We start from the raw sequence: 27,395 nt of genomic DNA on the forward strand, positions 1-27,395 counted from the left end.
TCAACCTCTGCTGATAACTTGCCCAGTGAAATGGGCCCGTTGGACCCCTCTCTGGGCCTATCTCCATTCTGGTTCATGATGGAATGGGACCCGTTCAAGGATAACAAAAAGATTTCATCTTTCATCTCTTTTCTGTTCACTGGGCAGTGCTTACCTGGACAGCCGTGAGGGGAAGGATTGTGAGCATTGCCCAGGATCTGTGGGAGAGTTCCACGATCAATTAGCAATGTCTGCCACGGGTAAAGAAAAGGAAGTGCTGAATCACTCATCCCAGAACTGCATGCTCCTGGGAGACTTCACATTTTATCGGTCTTTATGTCAGATGTAGCAGCTTGGAATAAAAACATCCAGCAAGTTAGGGAACTTACACAGGGCTTCCCACTTTAGAGAGTTTTTATGACCATTTTCTTGTTGATCCTAGCAATCTGTCTTTTTTTGCCTCCCACCCAGCCTCCCTTCTTCTGGTAACTGTATCCAGGTTTTTTTCTTGGGCAACAATCCCTTCCTGTCCTCAAGCCATGTGCTTTGGGGCTGAGGACAGAGCAGGAGACCCAGGCCTTCAGATTGTCCTCTAGATATGGTAGCAGGTAGAGTGATGGATCCAATACTGTACAGAGGTTACGGGAGATAGTGAAATGTTTGCTGCAGCTCCTGGAAGGACACTGTGCCCTGTGGATTTGAAGGTGGTGGGATATAGGCCCAGGTGTGCCAAGGCTGTCTCTCATAGCCTCAAGAGCTGATGCTGCATGTGTCTCCTCAACTTGACATTCAGTGACGTCACATTGGGAGCTCCCAATCGGCCACAGTGGAAGCATTTGTTACAGATCAGGGTTTTTTTCTTCCCCCCACCTCCCCTCCGGGAACCAGCTTGTCAGCACACCACTTGTCTGGGGCTGCCAGCAGCTTTCTTGCTGCTGCATGGAGCCTGAGACCTAAGCTACAGAGTGGAAGGTGGAGCCAAGGGATAAAGGACCAAACCCTGGGTCCAGCTGTACCTGAAGCTGGACCTGCTTTTACACCTTTCAGCTGATAAAATTATTTTTCTATTTAAGCCTATTTGGGTGGTATTTCCTGCCCCTTACAACTAAAAGATAACTGGTGTAAATTTTATATTCAATATGCAACCAACAGATGGTTTAATACTCATTTCTTCAAACGGGAAGAGTTCTCCATTGCCTTGGGAGGAACGTTCAGATTCTCACCTGGCACTCCAGATTTCCTGCAGTCTGGCTCCACTTTCTTTCCCTGGCCTCAGATGAAGGCGTCCTGAGCTCTATGTTAATTGGACTTTTAAAATGCTTTCAACAAAGTCTCCTCCCAGCCCTCCTCTGTGCCTTTGTCCATTCTGTTCCCTCAGCCACTCTGCTATGCCCGTCCCTATCTGGAAAAGATCTCATTTACTTCTTAGTGCATTAATTTTCAGTCTCCCCAAGGGAGCAGACTCATTGTTCCACTCGCAGCAATGTCCTGGGTGCCTCAAACAGTGTCCTGCATGGTGTTCAATCAGCATTAGTGGAATAAATGAGGACTGCTTGGGCACATGAGCCCAGGAAGCCAGGGCGACTCTCCACTGTCATTTGTTTGCTCCCTACTCTGTCCTGGATGCCCAGTCTTTATTTATGGTCTCACAAGGCCTTCTGCTGTTCATGGATTTCTTTGCTTTCAAATATTTCTTTCATATCTGAAATAGAAGGCTGGCAAATGTCCCCCCCCCCGCTAAATCACCAGGCTTCCTTGGCCGCGTGCCATGGGCTCGGACCCTGCCCTACGCCTCTGTCCCTACTTCCTATTTTTGAAACCAGTTGTGTGCGCGTGTGTGCATGTGTGTGTGTGTGCGCATGCATACACACCTCCCCTGGGAAGGAAATGCTTCTCTGTCCCCACTAGTGGTTGCCCCACCACTCAGGCTTGAGCTGGCCTTCGCTCCAATCAGTACCTATGTAGTAGCAGTTTAGTGATGCGTGCAATCAGGAGCCATTTGCTTGTTGCTTGGTTGCAGGTAGGTTCTCCTCCAAGCCCATTCGAGATCACAGTCCTCTGATTACCATGCAAAGGACACAGGAGCCATAATCACAGGGCTGCGAAGCTGAGCCAGAAGAGGGCCACCTGCCACTTTGCCGGACGCCTTCCAGACACTTGTTACTTTTCCTTAAGTGTGAGTGAACCCAGGGGTGATCTTCAAAATACTGAGCAGCTGGTAGGATGCAGGACTGACCAATACACTTGGTTGTACCCACTCCCATGTATATATTATTATTTTAAATACTAATAGTTCTGACACAGAGGGACAGGCTCATCTGTGTTAGCTGCTTTAAAAAAAGATCAGATAAGGAAACCGAGACTCAGACAGCCATTTTTGCATTTTTCTCTTGACCATCACACTTCAGAGTTACATAATATTATGTTCAGTGATGTACCAGGTTCACATAGCGAATTCTCCCAGTGCCAGGCAATTTATATTGTTTCCAGGCTTTTTTGCTGGTATAAATAATGCAGCCGTGATAGTCTCTATGTCATTAAAATTCCTTGAAGAATTCATTTTGGATGACTATATAATATTTCATATTGTCAACAAAAATGTGTGTGCAAGGATACTAATCACATCATTACTTATAATAGCAAAAATTGAATGTAATTAAACCACCCAGAAAAATGCTCCTGAGATGATATTAAGTGAAAATGCAGCAGGGCACAGAATCCCATAATCAGCGTGCTCCTGATTGGGGGTGGGGGGGAAGGTACAGATGCATGGGGAAATAAAAAAAAAAAAACTGGAAGGAAATTTCCCTAAGTTTTACCAGTGGCTATTGCTTTATATGGAAAATTGTTCTTTTCTCATGTTTCTGTATTCTTTGAATTCTTCACAATGAGCATGCATTACTTTGACATTTAAAAAAATCAGTAAAAAAGTTTTTTGGGTTTGTTTTTGTTTTTGTTTTTGTTTTTAATAAAGAAGTTCAGTCCGTGCATTTGGTTCACTGCTCCAGCCTGGGGTTTGGCAAACTTTTTATAAAAAGGGCCAGATGGCAAATATATGATAGTAAATACTGACTTTGTAGGCTATATGGTCTCTGTTGCAATTACTCAACTCTGCACTGATCTGCATGAAAGCAGCCATTGACCATTTATGAAGAAATGGATGTGGGTGTATTTCAATAAAACTTTATTTATAAAATTAAGAGGTGGGCCAGATTTGGCCCCTGGGCCATAGTGTGCCAATCCCTACTCTAGCCTACCTTAATTACTGTTTTCCTTTAAAAATAACTTTATTAAATATTACAACAGACACAGTCCAGAATTTGAATATAGAAAAAGGACTATTTATAAAAATAAATCCAAAAACTAATAATACAAATCCAGTCAACATCCATTTACTGATCCCCAATTTAAGCAACATTGCTATTAGCTTTGAAGCTCAGGGTCCCCCCCAACCCCAGACCATTCCCAAAGGGACTAGTTTTACAACAAGTCTGTATCTCTCAATACACTGTATGGTTTTGCTTATTTTTGAACTTTGGGTCAATTGGACCACGGTATATATATATTATTCTATAACTTGTTTACATTTTGTTCTTAAGGTTCATCCATGTTGATGTGTGTAGACATAATCCATTTCTTTGTGGTTCCGCATAGCATTCCGTGGTGTGAATATACCATAATTTATTTAGCTGTCGATAGTCATTTCATTGTTTCCAGTTTTTTTTTTATTTTTCTATTTCAAACTGTGTTCTGAACACTCTTGAATCCATATTATGGCATAAGAATTGCTTTAATGTGCACGGATGATATCAGGGTTGTTGGGTCATAGGATCTAAATATGTTCAGCTGTGCTTGGTAAAGCCACTGTTCTCCAAGGTGGTTGTATCCCATACTGCCTCCCTTGTGGGATGAGCTTTCCCGTTGTTCCATGGTCTCACCAATACTTGCTCTCTTCACACCCTAATAAATGCTCATCTTAATATTGTTATTGAGTGTACTACCTTACCTCCCAAAGCTTTGTGAAGTCGGGAGATGTGACAACCAGACTTTAGGCTCAATGCCAATTATCTTCCCTGGAGTGGACCAGGACGGCGGGCATGCTGGGAGCTTGGGGGCAAGGATGGTGACTGTCAGACCCTCATAGGATTTGTGGGAACTGACCAAGACCCAGCCTTACCACCCCCCCGCCCCACCACACAGCAGGTAGTCAATGGTCTTAGAGCTTGAAATCAAAGCTGACAAACTAACCATTTGTTTATTTGGCAGATACCAACTGCCTCCTACGTTCTTAGCAGGGTCAAGATGCTAGGGGACAGAGGAGCGCAAACGGAACAGAAATCACTATCTTCGCAGAGCTTACACTCTTGAAGAGTGAAACAAATACACACAAAAATGAGTGGTCAGTTATAAAGTGTTACCAGGTGGTGGTAAAGCATGGAGAACAGGGAAGGGGGAAAGGGGCTGTAGGCGGGAGATTGGGAGTCAGACAGGGTGACCAGAACACGGCTCACTGAGAAGGTGACGTTTGAGCAAAGATCTGAAGGCTGTGGAGGAACAAGCCACGAGCATGTCTGGGGGAAGAATGTTCAAAGCATCAGGATCAGGGGCTGCAAAGGCTCAGAGGCAGGAGCATGCCCAGTATGTTCCTGAAATAGCCAAGCAGCAGGGAGACCCATATGCTTGGAGTCAAGAAGATAGGGGAGAGAGTAAGAGGACAGGGCTGCACAAGGGAGAGGCCACACTGTGTTTGGTACACAAATGGCACGCTTGATTCGGGCTGCCAGGAAACTCTGAGAGTCCCGTGAGGCTGATGCGGGTGTCAGGGTCTGGCAGGTGCAGGAGGAGGTGGTCATATGTAAACAGAGCGTCGGGGTCCTGGCCCTGTCCGAGGACTCCAGGTAGGGAGCTGGAGTGTTTGGGGAGACGGAGGCAGGCTCCCACAGGGGAGAACAGGTTGACAAGGTGTGTGTACCTGCACCGTATGTGTCTGGGCATCTCTTATGGGAAGACAGGGAATCATTAAGGACAGAGAAGTCAGGCTGATGGGGCTCAGGCAGGGGTGGTGTTAAGCCTGGAGGCCGTGCGGGGGTGGCCTGGCTGAGCCCAGAACAGGGCACTAGTCCCAGGCTGAACGGACGCTGGGATGTGGTCTCAACCGCTTTCGTCCTGTCCTCCACTAGAACCCTCTGCCTCAGGGTCTAGAAGGCTCTGTAGCACTAGGGAGCCTGTTCCGATCCCATCTCTGACATTTGACAGCGGTGTGACCTTGAACAATCGATGAACCTTCTGTGCCTCAGTTTCTGTGACTATAAAATGAGGATAATCTTAGCACATTCCTCATAGAGGTTTTTGTGAAGGTTGTATCAGTTGAAATAGGTCAATTGATTAGAAGAACACCCATAAGATAGTAAAAAATCGTAATAATATTGATGATACTTATATTAACATTGACAATAGTGTTGGAATACTAGCTGTGTTACTGTGGCTCTTACTATTTTTCCCGGGAGAAATAATTTTCTTGGATGTCACAGCATTTGTCTTTGTCCCAAATGCGGGCCAGACCAGGAGGGGTGAGCAAGGGTGTACGTCACTTAACTGCTCTCTGTGATCTTGGGCAAGTTACATCGCTTCTCTGAACCTCGATTTTCCTAGCAATAAAATGGGACTGTCTATGCCCTCTTAAGAGCCTCTGAAGTGCTGGCTTATCTAGAGCAAGGGGCAGTGGTGGGTGCCGGGAGAACTTCTCCATCATTCCATTAGACGTGCCCCTTTCTGGGCAGGGTTGCAGGCCCATAGCGGTGAACGGGGTGTGGGTCCTGACTTCTAGGGCCCTCCTGTCTCAGGAGGGAGGCAGATACTAGCGTCGCAGCATCAGGAAAAACAGATGCGTGGTGCACTTATGTGTCCCAGACACTGTGCTCTGCCCATCCCATGGGTCATTGTGAAGCAGGGGCTGCTGCCATCATCCCGGTTTTTGGGCAAGGAGGCTGAGGTTTAGCACAGTGAGGCAAAGCACCCGAAATCTCCAGAGCTATTGTGATGATGCCAGGACTTGACCCAAACTCTCTGACTCCAGGCTGTGTTGCATGGGCAGGAGGAATTGAGCCGCTGACCACCGGGGAGGCCTGGCAAGAGGCATTACTGCAGGCCTGCATTGGATGAGACACTTATGCTGGGTATTGAAGGATGCATAGGAGTTCGCCAGGCACACCAGAATGGAGATAGGGCAGGCCTGGCTGGCAGATGGGAGAGCACTGGCAAAGGTGCGAGGTGTAAGGGGGAAGGGATTGGAAGTGGAGTCCGTCATCTCTTGCCACAGGAACCCTGCCTACAAACCACTTCTTGTGCGGGTACGTGGGGACGGAATGGGCAGCTCAAGCGCCTAGGGAGAGTTGGCTGGGCATCCTGCTGATCCTGGCTGGGTCGCTCAGGTGTCTAGGTGAGGGCTGAGTGTTGCTGACTGAGGCTGGCTTCAGCTGGGGGGATTAGGACCCAGCCCTGCTCTGTGGGTTCCCCATCCTCCAGCGGGCTTGCCTGGGCATGACCTTGTGATGATAAAAGAAGTACAAGGGAGGGGCTGTGCCCAGGTGTGCCACACACTTGTGTCCCATCCACTAACACCCCACTGGCCACAGTAAGTCACGTGGCTGAGCCCCAGGTCCACATGGAGTGTAGAGCAGAGGGTACAGACACAAGGAGGAGTGAAGACTCAGGGCCACGTCTGCAACCACTACACAGGGCATTGAGTGGGGCTGGAGCTCTGCGGTGGGGTCCTGCTGTAGATGAGGTCGCAGAGGTCACTGTGGACGACTGGGGAGACTGGAGGGGCCAGCAGGAAGTGGGGAGGAGGTAGGACCTGGTTCTGAGCACAAGAAAGGACACAGGCCCAGACCAAGGCTGTGGGGGGTGGGGGTGATAGAAGAGATTGATGAGGCCACTTTTGTCCTATAAAAACCAAGGAGTCAGGCCGAGGCGCTCGGTCGGCTTCACAGATGTCACAGATGGCCCCCCGAGATATAATTGGCCTTGGCCTCTGCAGAAAGGTTAATTGCTCAGATCATAGAGTCTGAGGCTCCCAGGACTGACAGAAATGCTCCCCAATTAAGGACCTGGAGCTGGGAGTTTCTGTCCCCTCTGGCCACTTGACCAGGCTGTGGGCGGCAGTGGAGGGGCGGGGAGGTGGGAGGCCCTGCCCTGGGGGAGCTCAGAGCCCCAGGGAGACACTAACCATAAGCAAACATTCCGGGGGCTGTGACAGCCAGGCTTACAGGGACAGGGGAGGCTAAAGGCTGTTTTGGCTGCAGAAACAGAAAACTTGTTCCAACAGGCCTGAGCCAAACGAGGAATTTGCTGGCTCCAGGAACTCAATGATCGGGGTGGAGCTCGGTCACGCACAGCTGGATCCATTGGTCTCCGCGGGCAGCTCCTGACTCTCAGCTGGGCCTTCCTGAGCCAGCCTCCTTCTTACGGGGGCTATGGACATAGTCACTGCGAGATACACCTCCTTTTCAGATGTTTCTGTAAAGGCCCGGGACTGGCTCTGATTGGTCCCACACCCCTCCCTGAACCAATCACCGTGGCCTGGGTCACAGCCCCCTGGAACTAGGAAGGGGTGGTCTGCCCCGCCCCAGTACAAGGATTGAGATCTCTGGCACAGTGGTCCCTGCAAGAAAAAGTCAGTTCTATCCCCAACAGCGATGCTGGGCTGGTCCAGGGCAGCAGAGAAGGGAGTGGTGGTGGAGACGGGGTGTCTGTACCTACCAAGTTCCCAGAAGTCACGTCAAGGAGGGGAGGGCCCTTAGGAACTGTTGTCCCACAGCCCATTTCACAGATGAGGAGACTGAGCCAAGGATATGGTCATTTCAAAGTGGGGAAGCTGCTAGAAAGACAAACAAGATGGCAGAGTGTGGACTGGGAAGAAGAAAGTTGAATTGGTGGATAGATTGGGGCCTTTCGTTGAGACCCCAATGGAGAAAAAGAGCCAGCCATGTGAGGATAAGAAGGAAAGAACCTTCCAGAGGGAACCACTAGGTACAGAGACTGAAGCGAACTTGATCTCCCAGGGACCCAGGCTGATGGACACACCAACAACTCGACATGGGGATTGGGGTGGGGGCGGGGGGCAGTTGGTAGTGAGAGCCAGAGAGGTCACACGCCAGCTTTTCCTGTGCATTTTCCCTAAAGCGATGCACATTTCTGTTCAGAGCTGGGTGGCCAGGACAAGTCACTCTGTCCTTCCTATCTGCATGGGGGCCTGGGAAACAAGGAGATGGCATGTCTGTTGAAGGAGAAGTAAATGTTTCTATAGGGCAAACCCATCTTCCCTTCACCACCAGACACCCTCAGCTGAAAAACCTTTGCTCAAGATTCCCAGTCTGAAGTGCTATCTCAAGAATGTTTGAATCTAAATGTTATTACTAATGAGGCTGAATCTATTTTTCTATATAATGTTAACTACATTCGTTTCTTCTTTTGTGAATTATCTGGAAACCTAACCTCCTGGGCCTCTTTAAGAAAGTTGTTTTCCTTCTTTCTTTCTTTTTTTCCCTTAACCTGAAACCCAGGAGGCATTTGGGAGCTCTGATCTCAAAGGCCCATGCAGCTTGCATATTCTCCTGGATTCTCTGATCTTTAAAAATATCAAAGGAAATGCCATTTATATTGGCAAAAGCTTTGTGGGAGCCTCCCAGATGAGAGAATACACCCCTGAAGTTGGTGAGTCTGGATATTTTTAGACCCTTCTTCTGGAGTGATGAAACCAGGATCCTTTCGGCCAAGGCAGTGGGGGAGGGGAGTGGCAAGAGATAAGAGGTTGTCTGGCTCCCGGTGTAATAGAGATTCTGAGCGCAAGGGAGACTCAGGGGGCATCAGGCATTAGTTTCCTCCCTGCCAAGAACACCCTGCTCAGATCAAAGAAGCCCATCCTGGGAAAGCCCTAAAAAGAGTTCTGCCCACACACATTCCCCCCCCCCTTATTCCGTCCATGCCTTGAAGATGCTGCCATGGGCTCGCATAGCATTTTCCAATCTGCGGGCTCTAGCTTGGTGTACAAGAGGAGGTACGGGTCTGTGGTTAGGAATCAGAAGCCCTGGGTCGGAGTCCACTGAATGCAGAGCTATGTGACCTTGTTCGATTCTCGTGCCTTCGCTGGGATGAATTGTTGCCATCCGAAAAAAATGAAATGCGGTGAACTCAGTTATGACTGGGTGTCTGAGTTCTGGGAAGGGTTGGGGACTGGCACCCTATGGCCCTGCCACTGCTCAGCTGTGGATGTAGTTGAGTCACACGATGTTTGAAAACATTAGAATGCATTGCTGATATTTTCAAAATGCGGAGATTTCACATAAAAGTCAGGATTTCTGGCTTCTTTTGAAAAGTTGGAAGATCGGCAGCCTTGGACATGTACTCCACCAGTTGGCTAGAGCCAAGTTGAGCCTCTTCCTTTATCCTGGAAGCAAGTTGCTCCAGGAACCCGGGTTTATCCTGGAAATGGCTGCAGCTACCCCCAGATCTTATCTTCCTGACATGGGAGCAGAGTGTTAGTTCCTATTTATTATCAGGACTGTGCCTTTACTTAGGGGAGGAACGTTAAGAGATTTCTCATACCCGTGTTCTTTGCAAAGGTGGAAAAAGCATGTGCAAAGGCCCTGAGGTAGGAATGAGTTTTGTATGTTTGTGGATGGAAAAGGCTGGACAGGTGTGTGTTGAGGGGGGAGGTGCAGATTGCCTCTGGTCCTGGAAGGAACTTGAGTGTGACGGGAAAGCACTGGAGCATTGAAGAGCTTAAAGGAAGGAGATTTGATTTGTATTCTAGAAAGATCCTTTTGGCTGCTGTATGATGATAGATGTTAGGAAAAAAAATAAAAAGGGAAAATGGCTAGGAATGCTGGGAGGGGTGTTGACAATTTGACATAGTAGAATCAAGGAAGACATAACTAAGGAATGACATTTGAGCAAAACTTAGAGGAGGTGGGGAGATGCAGTGGAAGAGTGTTTTAGGCAGGGGGAATGATAGTGCAAAAACAGCAAGGAGGCCAATACGACTAGAATGAAATGAACAAGGGGCAGGAGGGCAAGATACGAGGTCAGGAGGAGTGGAGGAGTTGAAGGCCATTCCACAGGTGGCCGCTGACCCGAGTCGATGCTAAGCCAGTTGGTACGGACAATCAAAGTGGCTTCATGGAGGACCACAGAGGGTCTCTGTCTTGGCTGGGGCCCTCCTGAGGTCAGGACGTCTAAATATGGGGGCATGGGAGGTGGATGCTGCAGTCTGTCTGAGTCCCAGACTCCTGGCCTGCTCCACAAGAGTCAGTCCCTCAGAAGCTCATTCCGAACTTGAGGCCGCTGTCCCTCCACAGCCCCTGCGAAGGAGGCTTACAGCTCAAGTCCCCTCCACCTTGCACTGTGAGAAGGTTCCATCTGTGACCATCAGGGGGATGGAGTGATGAGAATAAGGATTGATGGAGTTGGTAGTTTGGGCCACCATAGGTGCTTGTCTTCGTGGGACACTTGTTAGACTAGTGTGACCTGGGGTCCTTAGGCCTGAACCGTCTATTGCTAACTTGGCCACAGATTCTCCCATTGCCTTCAGGGGTCCTAGCTGGGGACTCCAGGCTTGCTCCTCCCTGCTCTCTCTCTGGGTGACGGCCAGCATGAGTGTGGGGACACCCAGATCTGACCACTCCCCTGCAGGAGGCTTCCCCCTGCTCTCACTGCCCTTGGGATGAAGGGGCCTCCTCTGTCCAGTTCTGGCCTTCACACGTGACCTCTGTGGCCCAGCCATGCTTGTGGTCCTAAGTCCTGCTCTTGGTTTGCTTTGCCTTCCCTGGACCCTTCTCCAGAAACTCCTGAGACTCTCAAGCCTGGCCCAGGCTGGCTCCCAACAGTGGCCTTCCACAGTGGCCTTCTGAGCCTGGTACAGAGCTGTCACTGAGCCATAGTGAGGCCCTGTGTCCTCATAGGCCCCTGAGTCCGCACTGTAACCCTTGATGTGGGAGTTGTTGACATTCCATTTTATGGATGAGGAAACTGAGGCCCAGCAAGATTTACATAACTTGCCCCAGATCACACAGCTAGTAAGGGAGGAAGTGAGATTTGAATCCACTCTGGCTGGCTCCAGAGCCCTGCTTTTGTCCCTGCCTTGTCCCTCTCCACTGAAACTGAATTAATGAGTCTTGGGGTAAAGCCAGATGACCAACCCCCAGGTTGGCTGCCCTCTCCTTCTCCCTCCTTGGTGCAAACCTCCCCAGGTCTGCCAGTTCCCACCACCAAAGTCCGTGGGGCCTACACTGCCAGCCTCATTACCCACTCCTATCCCAGCACCCAAGTCCCGTTCCCCTTGGCATTGGCCTCTGAAGGAATTTGCCTCCCTCTCCACACACATAAAGGTCCAGATCTTCAAAGCCCGTGGCCTTTTCTCATCTCCATCCTCATTCTACTTGACCTTCGGGTGACATTCACAACAATGACTCCTCCTTCTTGGATTACTCGCTTCTCTTAGCTTTGCTGCTGAAGGAGTCTGGCCACCTCTTCTTCCTCTTTGCTTGTGTCATTTCTTCACTCGTTCATTTAACAAATATTTACCAAGCATCTCCTGTGCCATGCCAGACACTGCTCTCAAAGATAGCGCTGAACACAGTAGATAAAATCTCTTCCCATGTGGGGCTCTCATTATGGAAAGGGAGCAGGCCACACATAAGTAAACCAAGAGATAACACCATTCTAAATAATGAAATATAAAGCAGGACAAAGGGTAGAAAGTGACATGTGTTTTGGGGGTGGTAGCTACTTGGATGAGCATTCTGGACAGAGGTCACAGCAAGTGCAAAGGCCCTGAGGTAGCTTGAGTGTGGTGGGTGAGGGGACATCCAAGGGTGTGCAGTGGTTTGACAACCTGCTGGGACCTTGAAAGCCAGGTGGGGAGTTGGGTTTCATTTCAAGTGCAGTGGGAGATCTCCAAAAGGTAACAGCAAGGGAGAGACTTATTCAACATAGTCCTGAAGTCCTAGCCACAGCAATCAGACAAGAAAAAGAAATAAAAGGCATCCTCATTGGTAAGGAAGAAGTAAAACTTTCACTATTTGCAGATGGTATGATATGCTGTATAGGAAATCTTAAAGACTCCACCAAAAAACCTACTAGAACTGATAAATTCAGTTAAGTTGCAGAATACAAAATCCATATACAGAAATCTGTTGCGTTTCTATACACTAATAATGAAATAGCTGAAAGAGAAATGATGGAAACACTCCCTTTTACAATTGCACTAAAAAGAACAAAATTAAAAAAAAAAATAGAATAAGATACCCAGGAATAAACTTCACGGAAGAAGTGAAAGACTTGTCCTCTGAAAACTATAAAACACCGAAAAGAGAAATCGAAGAGGACACAATCAGATGCAAAGATCTTTCACGCTCATGAATTGGAGAAATCAATACCATTAAAAGGTCCATACTGCCCAAAGCCATCTACAGATTTCACGCAATCCCTCTCAAAATACCATCAGCATTTTTCCCAGAACTGGAACAAGCAGCCCTAAAATTTGTATGGAACCACCAAAGAGCCCAAATAGCGAAAGCCACCTTGAGAAAGAACAAAGCCGGAGGTATTACAATTCCTGATTTCAGGATATATTAAGGGGATTTACATTTTCACAAGATTCCTGCCTCTCAACGACCAGGGACACTTGTTCAAAATGTGGACCCCAGCCTCTGCTCACATTTGTGGCATTGGCTTCCCCGGGGGGCAGTCTGGGAACGTGCATTTTCACTGTCACTTGCATATTTGAGAAAGGCTGCTTTAAGCAGAGATTTATTAACTTGGAAATTACCGAGGGTTCAGCAGGCAGAACTCCGGGGATCCAAGAGTTTGGGTGGCAAAATGTTACAGCTCTACTCTCATAGCCTCTAATTGGCAGTCGGCATTTCCCTCCTAGCCCTACCTGGGACTTTGTCGCCCATCAGAATCAGAGTTTTCATGACACGTTACAGGGTTTGTACGGATCTCAAAAATACCATGTCCCTTCTTGCTGCTTTGAAGCCCTGGGAGCTCTTAGAACTTGTTATTTATGCATTAATAAAGAAGCATGTAGGTTAATATTATACATTGACTTTAAAAAAAAAGTCTTGATGACTCCATTTCAATGTAATTAGTTTCCTTTGCAATTCTATGTATGTTTGTTTTATGCATTTAAAAACATGATTCCAAGAAAGAGTCATTAGGTTTCACCAGATGTCATAAAGGTACGTGGCCCAGAAAAGGTGTGGAACCCTTGCAGAGAGCTGGGGGTGGGTTGGGGGGGCACTCAGGCCGAGTTGGATGCCACGCCTGACTCCCCTTGCCAATGCGTGGGACCTGGGGCAGATTACTTTCCTCCTCTGTGCTTCTCTGTCCTTATATGTAGCTCCTATCTCGAATGCTTGTTGGAAGGAACCAGCCAGGCCACCTGGTGTGTGTGTGTGGTGGGGGGTGAATGCAACAGGACATGCCTTTTCTTCCACTGGAATGTAGGGTTCCAGCCAGGCTCATCATGGAGGGGGAGCTGGGCTGGCTGTGCTCTGAATCCCAGCTTTGCCACTTACCAGCTGTGACCCTGGGCTGGGTAGTTAACAGCATTGTGCCTCAGTTTCCCCTCCATAACCTGGACTTAACAATAGCACTCAGGTCATAGGGTCTTGTAGGATGAGATGAGTTTCTCTTTCCAAGAACCCAGCACAGTGCTTGGCTCTCCCTGGATGACAGTTTATAACATGGTCATTATTAAATTTGGGGTTCCCGGAGGGCTAGATCCAAGTCCTGTTCGCCTCTGCATCCCCCATAATATCTGACACGGAGTCTGGGTTTGGGAACTAGGTTTGCTTCAGTGACTGCTCTTTTTCAGGTGAGGTAAGGGAGAAGGGACACTTGTTCTAAAGGTCAGGATCAGGGAGGACAGATCAGATGCCACTGAGGCCATAGGGGAACCACAGATCAGCAGGGGGGCCACAGGGAGGCAAAGGGCAGAGGGCTAGAGCATGGCTAGTCTTGGGGTCCTGAGCAGATCTTGAATCTGGATAATCCAGATGACAGCATCTCCCTACCACCTGCTGAGCCTGGCTTTGTCAGGCTTGAGACGGATGAGTTTTTTCTGCTGCTTTCCAAGCCTCAGTGTTCTCATCTGTTGAATGGGGACAGCTAGCATTCATTGGGTCCCACCATGAGCTAAGCCTTGATTATGCCTCTTGATGTGCTTCTTTAATTCTCACAAGGGGTGGGTGGGGAGACTGAGGCTCAAGGCCATACAGCAAGTCCATAGCAGAGCTGGGGTTTGCCTGGATGTCTGATTCCCGGGCCATGACTTAAGCACTGGGCACATCACCACCTCACGGCGGGGAAGCCTTTCTCTTCTTTCCTCCCTTCTAGTCCCGCTTTATGCTCACAGAGGTGTTCTAGAGGGTACTATTCTTCCCCGCCTGGCAGCTGGAGTAGGAACCGGTGGGTATCTGGGAGGTCCCTCGGATACAGTGTCTTCCTGGGTAGAGGGCAGACATCTTCCCTGAGCCCTGACCATTTCTGTCCCCTGACTGCCTACTTCTTGGCTTCTTTTTTCCATCTCGCTACTTCCTCCCAGCTCCATTGTAAAAGACTCTGCTCCCCCTCAGGGGTGTCTTCCACTCCAAGGCAGGATCCCATAGGGAAGGGTGGGGAGTGTGGCCAAGTGCAGATGGCATGCCCCGCCTGCGGGAGTAGCCACCGCTCGGCTCTAGCCAATGTCTTCATGTGGTGACAAGGCCCTGGCCTGCCAGGCTTCCGCAAGAATCTAGATTCTCATGTGGTTTTCCCATTTTTAAATGTTGGCATCTAATTCAAAATTTTAAAAATACCACATATACCAAGAGAGGAAGAGAGAGACGCACACACGGAGAGGCTGACAGACAGAGAAAGAGAGGCAACGAAAAACCCAGAAAACAGAACAACAACAACAAATTTCAGAAACTTGTCTTTGGGCCAGTTCACAGCTTCTGACCTCCCCTCTTCTCTTTCCTTTGCCTGCACAGCAGCCCCATCTGGGGAGAAAGAGAGGCCCAGAGAGGTGAGACCACTTGGTCAAGACGGTGGTGGGGGTGGGGGGCAGTGTGGGGTTGGGGACCAGAACTCAACCTCAGTCTTCTCAGCTTTTCCTGCTACACTCCCCAGGCCCCAGCCTGTGTGGGTCTGAGTTTATTTCCAAGACCCACTTCTGGACTCTAAAGAGGAAGAAAACTCATTGCAGTCTGATGCTGAAGGCCAAGGTCACCATGACACATCTCAAATGCTCAGTGACTGGTCCCAGATTCCAACAGAGCAGTTTCTAAAGGGCATGTCTGATAGAGTCATTTCTAAATTGTTGGGGACTAGAGCCTTGCAGAACTCTGGGGGCAATAAGGCCTTGTCCGATCCCGTTCCAGTGATCGACTGGTTTGTCCACGTGTGAGCTCGGAGGAGAAGGACTCATTTCTGTGGTCCTGGAGTGTCAACTTGCTACACCAACGTTTGCTGAGGACCTGTGATGTGCCAGGAGCCAGACCAGGGGTGGGTGGTTGGTGGGGGGCAATGTTTGCAGCCATGATCTCATTTAACTTGTCCAGAAGACGTGTAAGTTTCATAGCATTGATTTTATTTTATGGCCAAAGACATTGAGGCTCAGAGAGGTTTAGATAGAGATCCAAGTTCAAATCCAGACCTCTTTGTCCCCAAGTCCAGGCTCACTCCACCTTAGGACAGCATCTACTGGAAGGGGTGGAGAGACTGCCTTCTTTGCTGAGGTCAGTCTGGGGTTGCAGTGAGGGGCTAGGGTGAGGCTTCTTGGAGGAGGTGACCTTCTCTGAAGAAAGAAGGTATATTAGATTCTCATGGCTATTGTAACACATTAGCACAAACCCATTGAGTTAAAATGGCATGGATTTATTATCTTATAGTTCTAGGGGTCAGAATTCCAAAATGAGCCTTAGGAGGCTAAAATCAATTACAAGGCAGGCATGTGTTCCTCTCTGAAGGCTCCAGATGAGAACTGTTTCCTCACATTTTCCAGCCTCCAGAGGCTGCTTGCTTTCCTTGGCTCGTGTCTAACCCCATATCACTCCAACCTCTGCTTCTGTTGTCCCATCTTCTGCTCCTGCCTCTGGCCCTCTGGCGTCCCTCTTGTAAGGATGCTCATGATTACATGGGTCCCGTCTAAATAATCCAGGATGACGTCCCCATCTCAAGGTCATGATCACATCCACCAAGTCCCTTCTGCTGTGTAAGGTAACATACTTGCATGTTCTGGAATCGAGGATGTGGAGATCTTTGACGACCCCAGAGAGGACAACACTTCAGGGCCCGAGGCCAAGCCTGAGGCTCGGGAGGGCATGGAATGCTCAGCCAGCAGCCGTGCTGAGGGTTGGAGGTGCGCAGGGCTGCTCAGGACCCACGTGTCAAGGGCACCAGCATTTGAACTTTGTCTGCTAGAGCAGTGTTCCTCACACTTGACCATGCATCTGGATCAGCTGGGGACCTGGTGAAAATGCAGACCTTGAGTCAGTAGGTCTGGGTGGGGACTGAGAATCTGCATTTCTCACAGGATCCTGGGGGCTACAGCTGCTGCTGGTATGCAGACCCGCTTTGAGTCGAAAGGCTCTAGAGAAGGAGGGCTCTAGAAAAGATTGCGGTGTGGCAAACAGTCCCGCCCAGGCTCCTCGTTTCCTGAACATCACACTGGTTGGCATTTGAATGGCATTCTCTTCCCAAGCCCTCTGTTACCCGATGTTTTTGCACATCCTACAAGAACGGCCACCGAGGCTCGCCACCGTGACCTCCAGTCCAAGCCTAAAAGGTTCTGTCTGACTCAGTGAAAGAAGATTCCCAGCGCCATGACACTGGCAACTCCCAGCCTTCTTGGGCCTTCTCACAAAGGACATGGGGCCGGACTGGGCAGGCGGACCCTCTGGAATGGAGCTCTTAGATCCATGTTCTGGCTCCATTATCTCGATCTGGACATATTTTTAGAGCTGAATTGTCTTTCCTTTTAATCTAACTCTTTTCACAATTTGGCACCCTCCTGGGGGTTGGTGGCGTGGTATTTGCTGGAACCTTCCCTGTCCCTGAGCAAGCTTGATGACTGAGGGCTTGCTGGGTGTTTCACTCCTACATGGAGGCATCAGTGAGGGCCATACAGACTCATAAAATGTACTTCGCTGTAGAGAGGGATAGAAATGGCTTTTGCCATCTTCATAATAGGGGGCTGTTGACTCACGGACTCACGAGAGTCAGAGGGGCCATGAAAGGGTGAAGGGGACCATGTAGGGTCTGTAGTGACCCAGAAGTATGTGCTATGTTTGAGGGGAGCAGCCCCAGCTGTGCCCCACAATCCTCATCCTACGGGGATGAGGGTCCCGAATTGTGCGTGCACCCGTTTTGCACACGAATCCAGAAACCTGGATCAAACTGCATGTGAAGTCTCCTATTTTTAAATGTTGATAATGAATTCAGATATTTTTAAAATACTGTGTGGGCCAAACAAGACATTTTTGTGGGCAGGATTCGGCCTGTTGGCAGCTTGTTTGAGAATCCACTTGTTTTACTGGGAGGGAAACTGAGGCCCAGAGAGGCTCAGGGACCTTGCAGAGGTCCCTCAGCATCAGCTGGAACTCAGGGCTGCTGACACGCGGTGCGACCACCATCCACCCGCCTCACTGCGGCTCCTCCCCTCTGCCCTGTCCCCACCTCAATCTCTGCTCCTCTCAGAGGGCTACCCTGCTTCCCAGCCTTGCAATATTAAGCAGCCTGGGAGGTGGAGGGCCGCCCCCACCCCAATCTACCTTCAATCGGTTTTGGGAGGTGGGCACATCCTAACTCTTCTCTGGGCTAACGTCTCATCTGCAGTTGGAGGGCTCGGGGCTCAGTGGGCCCCGGAGCCCCTCCCTGCAGGTCCCTGAGTTCTCTCTGGCCTTTTCCTCCCAGCCCCTGAGCATCCCTGCCTCTAAGCCTCAGTATTGACTTTCACAAACAGCAGCTGTCATGAAGCCATTTGCAGTCCGGAGGTCCTGGCCCACGTCATTTACATGATTTAACATGCTGGGTTTCAGGGGGCGTGTCTCTGAGCCCACAGCCAGCAGCCACAGCACCACGATTTATTGATTTGACGTATTAAACTGATGGATTTGGGAGGGGAAATGTTTTATCCTGAAATGTCGCCCTGCCTTGGGATTTCACCAGATTTTGCAACAGTTCCCCTCTGCACTCCAGATGGGTTTTATTTGTCCAGTGGCTGGGAAGGACTTGTCCAGGCTGCCCACCCCTTGGTCATGTCCCATGGGAATAACAACATAAACAGTAATAGTAACAGTTCATGCTTATATAACTAACCTGCTGTCCACCAGGCACTGCCCTAATCACTTTGCTCATCAATTAACTTGCTGTGTCCTCACACAGCCCGCAAAGTGGGTATGATATCTAGCCCCAGTTTTCAAGCGAGAAAACATATACATTGGGAGCATGTCGCTTGCCCCGTCTCCCAGCTAGTGCCTGGCAGAGCCGGGCATCCACCGAGGTGACCCGGCCTGGCTCTGTGCTCTTCATACCTGTGCCCCACGGCCACTTATAATTATTCTAATTGCTCGTAATTGTACTCATTAGGAAGTTAACAGTAACATGGAGCTTTCTCGAATACTTCCCAAGTGTCAGGCTGGTGTGATTTATAGATATTGTCTCATTAAATGCTCAGGACAAATCTATTATGCCCATTTTTCAAACAAGGAGACCAAGGGATAGAAGGAGAAGGTCCCTGGCCAAGGTCGTACATCCAAGACCTGGTTCCCACCCGGTGATCTCCCACTCAGCTACACTGGCCCTGGGAACCGTCTTGGCTAGGGAGGGACCGGGACGGGAGGGAAATTGTTATTGCAAACCCATCAATTCCATCCATGGAGGGTCAGAATTGGTGTCGTGAAGCTGTTTTTTAAAAAGGCAAGAAGTGCGGCTACCAGGATCAGCTGTCACCCCAAGGCCCCGTACCTGATGAGAAGCCATTTCATTTCTTGTGCCCCGGGAGGTCACCACTTCTCAGCTGCAAATCGAGGCATTCATGCCAAGTTTCAGAGAGCCGAAACAATCATCCCAGTGATTATGGAGACTTTCTGGGCATCACCAAGGCAAGACCCTGTCATCCAGGCCAGGGGTGTCCTTTCCAACCCCCTTTATTCACACGTGCGTGCCTCCGTAACACGAATACTCGCGAAGAGCACGGATGGGCGGCCATGCCCTATGCGGTGATTCCCGAAGTTTCATTGTTCAAGTTCCTGCTTCTCTGTGTTTGCCAGATGCCAGCATCCCCCATCTAGCATTGACTCAATTTCTGAAATTGACTCACTTTTTTTTTTTTAACGGGGTGGGAGGGGCGGAGAGGGAGGGAGAGGGAGAATCTCAAGCCGACTCCATGCCTGGCACAGAGTCCGCCCCGGGGCTCCATCCCAGGACGCTGAGCTCATGGCCTGAATGGAAATCAAGAGATGGGTGCTTAGCTGACGGAGTGGTCCAGGCGCCCCCGAAGTTGACTCACTTTCTTATACCTACGCTAAAAAGGGAGCTTTTGATCAGTGGTGCTCATGTTTGAGCTCGTCAGCATCGCCTGGAGAGCTCGTTACAACACAGATGGGTCCCGGGGCCTAAGAATTAACATCACTTCTTCCCACGTGCGGCTGCAGGTTGGGGCCCACACTGAGACCGCTGGCTCGGATCGCTGCTCTAATTGGATCCCTTGCCAAAAACCACAACGCGTTGGGGAGGGTCCCAGCAGGAAACAGAATCCCCCAAATGCTCCAAGTGAAGGCGCTTTGATGAAAAAGTCCTTATAGAGGAATGGGAAGGGCTAAGAGAATTTGAGGCCCCCGAAGGCTGGCAACAGAGGGGAGCCGTTACTAGCCTTGGGTGGGCAGGAAAAAGGGTGGGAACAGCCAAGCCACAGCTGCTTGGCTCCCACAACCCTTGGGAGCTGTGGTCATAGTAAGAAAATGAAGTCTCTGCCAGAGAAGGGCAACAAGACAGGGAGCAGGGCAGAGAAACACTGACTTTCCTCCCCACCCCACCCCCCATTTCTAGCTGGTGCCCTTCTTTGTTGATCCAGAGGGTGGGGGAGCCTGGGGGTACAGTCCTAGGAGTCAGGGCCCTTGGGAGCACAGAGCAGGTCAGAGAGGAGCTGAGAGCAGTGGGAAGGACAGGAGAGGATGGAGCTGATGGAGACTCACCAGCCCAGAAGGAAATTGTCTAAATGTCCTTCAAGTCTGCCTAGGAACTGCTGGAGATCTTGAGCCCTTTCCCAGACTTTACACAATTGACAGGTGATAGAAAGGTGTTAAGGACCCATTAGCACCAAAGAGGGACTCTTTTGATTGAGGTGATAAGAATTTTTAAAAATAACAGAGAACTGAGTAGCTTCTTCACTTTTTGACTCAGACAGTTTCGTGTTGTGGTGAGACATGGTTCCCTGGTGGGAAGCCCAGATATGTGGATGGCACCCCCCAGTGTATTGAGCAGTTCACATCAGGCGCTGGTTGGGGGCTGCCGCTGGGGGTGAAGGGTGGTGTCTCCCCTCCCATCCCCAGTCCAGCCTGCTGTAAAGGTGGGTGAAGGTAGGGGGTGGGCTCTGGGGACTGGGGTAAGCACAGGGGTGCAGGAGTCCATGTGCCAGCAGGGGGCAGTGTGCACAGAAGCGTTGCGGGAGGGACGGGTGGGGCACCCACCCAGTTGCCTTCACAACCTTCGCCCCACCACCCCTCCCCGAGTATGGACGTTCCTGTGGATCTGTCTCCCACCCTTTGCTCTTTGCTCTGAGATGTCGTGAGTGCCCACGTCTTGCCAATGTCCGCACCTTTCTGCCCAGGCTCTGGCTATGTCCTGGACAGCCCTTTGGAGGTCCTGCAACTAATGTGGACCCTTGTTGTCTTTTTTGCCTTAGCATCACCTCATTCTCCATGAAGAACATTCACCTTCTGCCTCAGTTGCCCAAGCAGGGCACATGGCCCCACTCTGGTCTCCTCCCTGTTTCTTTGCCACCACCTTCGTGGTCAGAGTCCCCCAAGCCCATGCCTCGGAAGTTATCAGGCTCCCCACTTGTCCTCACCTACTGCTGTTGCCATGGCAGCCCACCTCCAGCTGGTCGCCCCACCCACGCAGCCTTCCAGACCCTCCTGACGGGGGGCCTTCCTTTGCTAAGACCCTGAGGACCTCACTGCCTAAGTCTCATGGGTCAAGCACACCTTCCACAGCCTGGCTTCCGGCGTCCTCAAGACCTGTCTGCTCTTCCTTGTGACCTCCTACCCCTCACCACCCCCCATTCTGGTGGGATAGGGGAGGATTGAAGTCTACCCTTCCCCCATCCCACTGGGTGGCCACCCTCTTGCAGGAATCCTGGTTCAGGAATATCTGGAATGCCAGAGATCGTGGAGATGAGAGCTGTGGCCAGGGAACCCTGTGCCCTCCAACCCAGGCAGGGCCCCTCTGACCCACCCCAGGATAGAGAATGATATGATTTCAGTGTGGCTCCTGGAGTCAGAGAAGCCTGGGTTCGAACCCAGGCTGTACCACTTCCTAGCTGTGCAGGATAGTTGCTTAGTCCCTCTGATCGGAATTTGTTCCTCTGTAAAGCCGGTGCTGCCTCACTACGTCGTCGCACGGGCGTTGGGAGGTTAACAGGTGAATGCTAGTGTCTGAGGTCAGCCTCCTTTAGAAACAGACACTGAGATGAGGATTTACATGTAAGTCTGTACAAAGGAAATGCCCCAGCGGAGAGCGGTAAGGGAATTGGGGGAGGCAGGACAGGGAAATAAATCTGGAGAGAATAAGAACTCTGAGTAAGCCTAACCAGGCATCAGAGAGACTGGTGCCTGTTTCCCCACAGCTAACTTACTTATTTTCTGGGCATCTCGGCCTCTGACGCCCCATCCCAACTCTCAGCGCATCTGAAAGAGCAGAGCTGCATGCTGCTGTGAGGGGAGGGGGGAGGGGGGAGGGATGGAGGCCTGGCCCTCAGCCCATGTGGGCAGGGACAAGAGCATCGCCCCCAGGGGGTGGGGAATAGGGACTCTCTGGGGGAGGTGCTGAGTCAGTAAGCAGCACAGTGGTGAGGGGCGGCCTCCACTTGCCACCAGGGCAATGGCAGCTAGGGGCGAAGGCTGTTGGGAGGGAGGCCAGGCCTCCGTGGGAGCTGCCGCCCTCCTGGTGTGGCTCAGCTCGCCCCACATCTCCTGCCTTCCTCCCTGCTGCCTTGGTGGGCCTTGGGCCAGAGAGGGGCCTCAGAGGCTATAAGTGTGCCTTGCCAGGGGGTGTTTTAACAACAGCCGGGCTGCCAAGAGCACATTATTCTCTTACAGAAATCCAAGGGATTGCCCAGGAGATGTGATATTTTTGTAGCCAAAAAAAAAAAAAAAAAAAAAAAAAGAGAGAGAGAGAGAGAGAGAAAGAATTTCTCCACAGCTCTGAAAGCCTGTTGTGCTAGGAATGATAGTGGGTGTTTCAGAATCTGGATTCTTCATCAGGGAGCAGATAAGGACTGAGAAATTTCTGTCCATTGCCTTCATTCACTAAATAGTATATATTAGATGTCCCTAGCACATTCCCAGTTGAAGGAACAATTTTTATAAAGGCAGAGAGGTAGGAAGAACATGTTTGACAGGTTTGGAGAACAGACTCTTTGTTGTAAAGGATAGAAATTCCACCTCAGACTGGCTTAGGCAAAGACAAGGACTTAAATGGTTCATGTGATAGAAAGAACAAATAACTGGGAGCTTCAGGCATGGCTGGATCCAGGGGCTCAAACAATGTCATAGGACACTATCCTCCTCCACCACAGCACTGCCTTCCTTGGCACTGGCCCTGCATTTAGGAAATCCCTTGCCCTTTGGTGACTCTGTCAGCTCCATCCTTATACCCTCCCAGGCTCAAACCTAGTAGAAAGAAAGGAATTTTTTTTGCCAATAATTCCAGTGAAAGTCCTGTGACTGACTCTCATTGAACTGACTTGGGTCATATGTCCATCTCTGGCTGGTCAGGCCTGGTTCATAGTCCCTTCTCTAAAGCTTGGGTCTTGTTCTAACAGTGATTAGTGTGGCTTGAAAAGTAAGTCACCAGATGTGTTACATTTTCTTCACCCATCCTTTTTCTCAGAAATCTTATCTGCTCCCACAATTGCATTTCTCTTATCTTGACCCTTGACTTCACTCAAGCGCCCCTGGGCTCCATTTCCTGGGGCATGGTGGGGACGTGTCTCTCCCACACAACAACAATAATATTGCACAAATTGAGCTGTCACTAGATGCTAAGAACAAGCTCTTCACATTGCTGTCTAATGGAATCCTCACAGCACGACAACACTATGAAATAGGTGTTATTATTATCCTTGTTTTATAGGTGAAGAAACGCAGGCATAGAGAGGTTCATTCCCGAACCAATGACTAGAGTCAGGGGGGTCCTGAAGCTCCAATTGACTGGATAGGAATCATGTCCCCAAAAGTGGAGCCAGGATGTGTCAGCTGCAACTGAACTACACAGACGTAGAGAAGGGAAGGGACACTCCAAATGAAAGTCTTGTGGTGGTGGTCGGGGCGGGGGGGGTGGGGGGGGGAGGTGGAAGAAACAGAATATGCCCCCTACGCTAGGTGGCAGATGATGGCAACCCAAATTGGAAAAATTGGGGAGAAAAGGGAGCTATGCTAGCACAGGGAAAACAAACACTTGAGGAGCCAAACCACTGGAAGGGCAGAGGTGCCGTGAGCCTTCAGGAACAGCTGGAACCGGGCGCTGTCATAAGGCTCACACTGTCATCAGAGCTGGTCTTCCGGGTCACTTCTGCGTTTCCAAGCGCGGACTACTAGGGAAGGGTTCTGATTGGCTGAACTTAAGTCACGCGATCACACCGGACCAATCAATCCCAGGAAGGGAGCCTCTCCTTTTAGAACATGGCTGCTTCCAGGACAGCCACGAGGTTGAAGGTATGGCAGGAGCTCTAGTGGTTTCTAGAAAAAAGTGGAGTAAGGTCAATGAAAATGTAGGAGTATGCTCGTAGCTGCAGGTGACAGAGAACACCGCCCTGACCAGTTTAGCCACCGGGAAGCCCTCGGGGCTGGGGATTGGCCCGGTGATGTCATCCGCCCGGCACTCAATTCCGAAATGACAGTGTCCGCTTCATCCTAAGGCAGGTGCCTTCCGGACCATCAGACAGCTCCCGCAGGGAGCAGTCATCTAGCAGATGAGGAAAGAGACCCTGCTCAGCTGCAGGACGGAGGTTCCTCCCTCCTGTCAGAAGGGGTCCCGCACTAGTAAGCGTCACCTCGAGAACCTCGGGCTCCCACTGACTTGGGCTTGGGCGCCTGAGCCAGTTCTGGGGACATGGCCCTGATCCGCTGTGTCATCAGGACGCACCCTAGAACTGCCGTCCTCGTCTGGGTTCTCCAACCGATGGGCGTGGGGTGGGAGGTACTCCAGGTGGGGCCACCCTGCTGGGTCCCTAATCTCACGGCCGCTCTGACCCTGTCCTGCAGGGGTCCTGTGGCTGTCAGTGGTCTCCGAGGTGCTCTATATTCTCCTGCTGGTGGTTGGCTTCAGCCTCATGTGTCTCGAGCTCTTTCACTCCAGCAATGTCATCGACGGCCTCAAGCTCAACGCCTTCGCAGCTGTCTTCACGGTGCTGTCAGGTAAGGGGGAGGGCCTCAGGAAGTGGAGCCTAGCCCTGGGCTTCAGGCGGAATGGACTGTGGGTGCGGGAGCTGCCTTGGAGCTGAGGCTTGGCTGTGCCCTGCCCCCTCACCCTCCAGCTGGGTGACCTTACACCAGTCACTTACCTTCTCTGAGCCTCTGTGTTATAGTTTGTAAAATAGGATTTATCTGCTCACTTATTCATGCCTTTGGTGGTTATTGAATATCTATCACGTGCCAGGTGCTGGCCTAATCATAAGGACTGGTGTTTTAGAAAGGGACAGTTGCAGCTTTGGTGGCGTTTCCCATGTGCAGGAGAGAGAGGTGGATTGGCTAGAGACATATTCAGGAGCTGAACATCTTACAGCCCGTGATGGATGGTATTTGCGGGACAAGGCAGAGAGAGATGCCTTATGAGAATGAGTGGATGATGATGTCTTCCATAGGGATATGAAGGGGGGAGCCCTTTGGGGGAGGCAGGCCCATCACTCATCTGCTTTAGTTTATGTGCCTCTGAGACATTCACGTGGAAGCCGAGGGAGCCAACACTTCTGGAAGCTCAGGGACTAGCATGGGGGTGGGCAGAGATGGTGCAGAAAAGCCCCAGAGCCGGGGATTTTGAAGGCTTTAGGGAGAATGGGTTGGCCACCCTTGTGAAAGGACTCAGGGAGGTGGAGACAGACGACTCCAAGAAAAGGCCACTGGATTACGTGGCCAGGTGTCCAGAGTTGTTTCAACAGATCCAGGTCAGGAGGGGTTAAGAAGGGAATGTGCCAGAGGGAGTAAAAGGAGCCTAGGAACCATAACTTCAGGCGGTCTGACAGATATAGTGGTGGCTTGGCTGTGTAAGATATCTGTTCCTAAAAAGCCAAATGTAAATTGAATTTCTATAAGTCTAATCCCATTCTTCATGCATTGGAAGAACCCTCTATTTAATGAAACTGAAACGATGAGCCTTTTGGTAAGGGAAATAATCTCCCCCTAATTGAAGTGTGTGTATCTAACAGAGGGACCCCTCAAAGATCGTGAGCTGAATTCAAGAGATTACGGCACACCCCACAGATCAAAACACACGTGACTTGGCATTCTTGGGACGTGGAAATCTAACCATCACAGGAAAGGAAAGCAAAGAAAAAGAGAGTGAGCTTCATGGCATAGTGTTGTTTTGGGTCCTGTTCACACCATTCCTAGCTATCGAACCATGGACTATTCTGGACCTATTTGTTCTTTTTTTCCTCCCTCCATCCTGTAGTGATTTACTCAATATTAGAAGAAGGCCTGAAGGACCAGGTACTGGAGGTTTGGGGGAGTCAAAGGAAAAATGACTGCATCTTCACCCTCCTGAAGTTTGCAGTCTTGTGAGAGACAGCCTCATCAAACAATTAGAAAATAGTGGGTTGACCTCTGTGTACCGGGCCCAGGGGGGGGGATGGGGGATGGGGGATGGGGATGGAGAAGGCATCCCTTTGAGCTGACACTTGGAAGAAAACATAAGAGTTTCCCTCATGGACAGCTTGGGGAAGGCATTCCGGATAGAGGGAACAGCATGGGCAGAGGCCTAGTGGGGTGGCATATTCTGGAAACTCCGAGTTGTTCAGAATGATGGGAAGGCAGAGTAGAGAGAGCGAGAGAATCGAGAGATAAGGCAGGAGAGCTGGCTGAGGGAGGGTCTTGGTGCTTTGCCATGATCTTCAGATTTTCCCCTGGAGACGACAGGGAGACATCAAGAATCCGGAGCAGAGGGGCTATGGTCAAATGTGCATTTGGGGGTGAGGGCTCTGGCTGTGGCAAGGATGGAGTGGAGCAAGAGTGGAGGCAAGGAGACTGGCCAGGAGGTTAGAGAGGATGCAGGGGCGGTGGGAACAGGCACACCTGCCCTCTGTCCGGCTAGGAGGTGAGGTGAGCAGGGTTGTAGACTGCTCAAGAGAGTATGGGTATGGGTATGGAAAGCAGAGGACCCAGGGCAGCTTCCTAGCTTGGAGTCCACAGAACTCAGGGGGTCCATGAGTCGGGTGGGGGCTAATGTTCCAGCCTTAGTTCCTGAACTTGTAACTGACATGCAGTAAGTCCTTCAGCAGTGAACGGAGACAACAGAACTCCATAGAGGGGAGCGCCTGTGGTGTCGTCACCAGTAACAGTCTGTGTTTTGGCTCTCCTGTGACAGTCGCGGCAAGTACCTTGAGGTGCGTTCATTCCAAAGTGAAAAGCTTACTAGAGCTTTTGCAGAATGCTGTTACCTAGGGTGTTAATGAAGAAGACAAATATTCCAGTGCCGCACACCTGTTTGAATGTTTTGCTAACTAGATTTCCATAGAGCTCTCTCAGCCTATGTGTTTTACTTTAGGCAGCCAGAAACATGATTCTGAGGAGCACTCTGCAGGTCCAGACGGCCAGAGCCTCTCACCCGGGATCCCCTGGCTGGCTTCTGGCTGGCTTCTGGCCAGGGATGGGACGAGCGGTGGATCACCGAGACGGGGAAGGTGGGAAAAGAGCAGGTAGTGGGAGGTGATGGGTCTGGTTTGAGCAGGTGGGCTGTGACACGCTGGTCCCTCTCCCTTGGTGGCAATTTCACGTTTTCTTTCCCCGCTCCAAGCTCGAAGAAAATCCCCTCCATTATCCCAAGCAGCCAGCCCTCCCCCTCCCCCTGCGCCCTCCAGTCACACAGTAAGAGCTGGTGGGCAGCCCGAGAAGGCATTTCCAGGTCTACACGCAGACCTCTCGTGGGGTAGGAGG

The 27,395-nt window shown here is 50.5% G+C and overlaps 1 protein-coding gene across 3 annotated transcripts in view; it reads left to right on the top strand.

Moving 5' to 3' along the window:
* Positions 1–27,395, top strand: part of GSG1L (GSG1 like) — a 197,569-nt gene that overhangs the window by 100,281 nt on the left and 69,893 nt on the right. For all 3 annotated transcript variants that reach the window (XM_032842683.1, XM_032842684.1, XM_032842685.1), the window contains exon 3: positions 24,510–24,662. In XM_032842683.1, coding sequence (XP_032698574.1) covers positions 24,510–24,662 — 153 coding nt within the window. The remainder of the gene's footprint in view (positions 1–24,509; positions 24,663–27,395) is intronic.

This window comes from Lontra canadensis, unplaced genomic scaffold (genome assembly GCF_010015895.1).
Source record: "Lontra canadensis isolate GAN:19392208 unplaced genomic scaffold, GSC_riverotter_1.0 scaffold132, whole genome shotgun sequence".
Classification (NCBI taxonomy): Eukaryota; Metazoa; Chordata; class Mammalia; order Carnivora; family Mustelidae; genus Lontra; species Lontra canadensis.